Source organism: Lepisosteus oculatus, chromosome 8 (genome assembly GCF_040954835.1).
Source record: "Lepisosteus oculatus isolate fLepOcu1 chromosome 8, fLepOcu1.hap2, whole genome shotgun sequence".
In the NCBI taxonomy this organism is placed as follows: domain Eukaryota; kingdom Metazoa; phylum Chordata; class Actinopteri; order Semionotiformes; family Lepisosteidae; genus Lepisosteus; species Lepisosteus oculatus.
In genome coordinates, this window is record NC_090703.1 from 38684879 (window position 1) to 38687332 (window position 2454).

Sequence of the window (2454 nt, forward strand, 5' to 3'; positions counted from 1 at the left end):
TGTCTCTGTGTTAATCAGTATGAGGTAAAAGACCAACAGGCACCCTGGAAAGACTCAAGCTACTGGCCAAAGCTGGTAGTGGACACCAGGCCCTGCAGCTCTGCAGTCAGTGAAGTGCAGATACCTTTCAATATTGCTCACCCAAGCACAAGTGCTGGAAATTCCTGAATATTGAGCAGACAATGAAACTATACTCCTATGATTTGAAGAAAATCAAAATATTAGAGCAAGAAAAACTAGATTTAACAACAGAAAATTGGGTATCGCACTGATTAAATGGGGCAAAAAAACAAATCAAGATCATACATTTACAAAGCAAAAAAATATCACAAAGCAGGTAATGAAGGGTATTGATATGTGTATAACAATACAATTCCACATTTAACTGAATAGATTTAATTCTTAAATGTGCACATGTACATTCATTTTGTATTCAAAGTTCATCACTGTAATCACAAAGCAAGTCACTGTTATGCTTCTGCTGATGTCACAGAATCTTTGATGTCATCAAGCTGCACTAAGTTCCAAAGAAAATCCATCCAACAGTCAGTGCAGGTATCTTGCTAAGGTGACACAATGCCAGGAGTTCTCTGCTGCTGGCCAAAGTGCCTAAAGCCAAATGGCCACAAAGAGGGAAAGAAGAAGAAGAAAAAAAGAGTGAAACAGAAAGATTGGAAAGAAAGTCCAGCAAGGTCTGACCAACATGAACAGACCGTGAATTTCAGTGAGAGAGATGAAGCAAATGAGGAAGCCAGCCAGAAACATCAGCTGATGGAGAACAATCTTAAGCACAATGGACAGACAACAGACACTGTGAAGACAGAGGAAGAGACAAAAGACACAATCACATCAGACACATTGACAGTGAATAGAGAGCAGGTTATGATGAATGAGGAAGTGAAAATGGACACCATCAGTGAACAGAAGGAAGAGAGAGGAACGGTCAATCAGATTGAGGACAATAAAGATGAAACACCAACCCTAGACCAAAAATTGGAAGAAAATCTCAGCATGAACGATGAAATGAAAGACCATCAATTTCAACAACATGAACGGCTGATCGTCCCAAGCAGCATAAAGCAGGAAGGAAAGATAAATTACAAAGAGGACAAAGACAAAGGAAAAGGTTACAGAGAGCCTGAAGCTCAGGAAGACACAGAAGTAGCAGAAAAGGCAGATGGAGAGAAAGAGAAAAGCAATAGCCCTCAAAGGCATGAGAGGGGAGCTGGAAGCATGATGATCACAGATGACAAGGATGAAGGCAATGCCCCTGCAGAAATGCAGATACTTCTAAGGATGGAGAAGAGTTCCCTCTTTGCCAAGAACAACCCTTCACCTCAAACAGAGAGCTGTGCAGGGGAGACAAATTCTGAAACTGAGACCAAAATCAACTGTCCCAGACCCTGGGAGCCCCTCCCTCAAAGGAAGAGACAGGCCCGTGAGACAAGACAGAAAAACAAACTGCCAACAAATTGGTACGACCCTCCTAGCTCTGACAGCCAGCCACTACCATCAAGAGACACAGTCTGGAGAGAGAGGAAAATCTCCTCTTCTACAAGAGTCGAGGGTCGCCCTGCTTTATATTCCCAGCCCCATCAGAGGACTGAGGATATGAGGAAAGACAGGAGGGATTCGCATCCGCACTCTCTCCCCTTTACACCTCCACAGGACTCCTGGAAAAGGAACAGGGAGGAGAGAGAGATAGTCAGAGGGTTCAGGTTTCCAGAAGGAAACAGAAGGATTTGCTGTGGATCCCAAGGCTACAGCCATCAGAAACAGCAGGATGTGTCCAGGAGACAGACACAGTCTTACCATCCAGGTGAGGCCAGAATCCCCTACCATACACACGTTGCAGCCAGGAAACAGAACAAGTGGGAGAATGAACAGAATCTCCCCCAAGTCCGACAGAACAACGAAGAAACTTCAGAGAATCAAAGGGGATGTGAGAGGAGGAGGCCTCGACTGGCTTTCCTCCAGACAGGATCAGAAGCTGAAGTAGAGCCTGTCCATCCACAAGCTCCCCCCAAAAGACAGGTCTGTGCAAGGCTGTGGGAACAGAGAGCCCAGGGGCATGGAGCCGGTCAAAATCCACAGGACCTGCTGTGCAAGAAAATATGGACCCTCATGGGCTATGGCCAGAGGAACAAGTAACTTGTTGAATGAATGTTCTCTCTGAACTCTGACTTAACAAAAAAAGACAGCCTTAGGAGAAAGTATTTATACCACCTTTACAGCAACAAAATTCTGTTGTGTTAATTATTTTTGAGAAAATAAATGGGTATTATTGAATTAACCTTTGCAAGTGTATTTATTAAAATACTATAGGTAAGAGGATGGTATCCTAAGTGTTTGAGACTTCTTGGTCTTTTTAAGCCAATGCTTTATAATTGGTGTTGAATCAAGAATACAATAATGGCAGCTTATAACATTTTCTATCTAGGGGTTAAGTATATT

General features: G+C 43.2%; 1 protein-coding gene across 1 annotated transcript; it reads left to right on the forward strand.

Annotated features, from left to right (window-relative positions):
- The first annotated feature begins 576 nt into the window (after positions 1-576).
- Positions 577-2151, forward strand: LOC138241072 (uncharacterized). The gene has a single exon (XM_069193817.1). The coding sequence runs from the start codon at positions 577-579 to the stop codon at positions 2149-2151; it is 1575 nt and encodes a 524-aa protein (XP_069049918.1).
- The last annotated feature ends 303 nt before the right edge of the window (positions 2152-2454 follow it).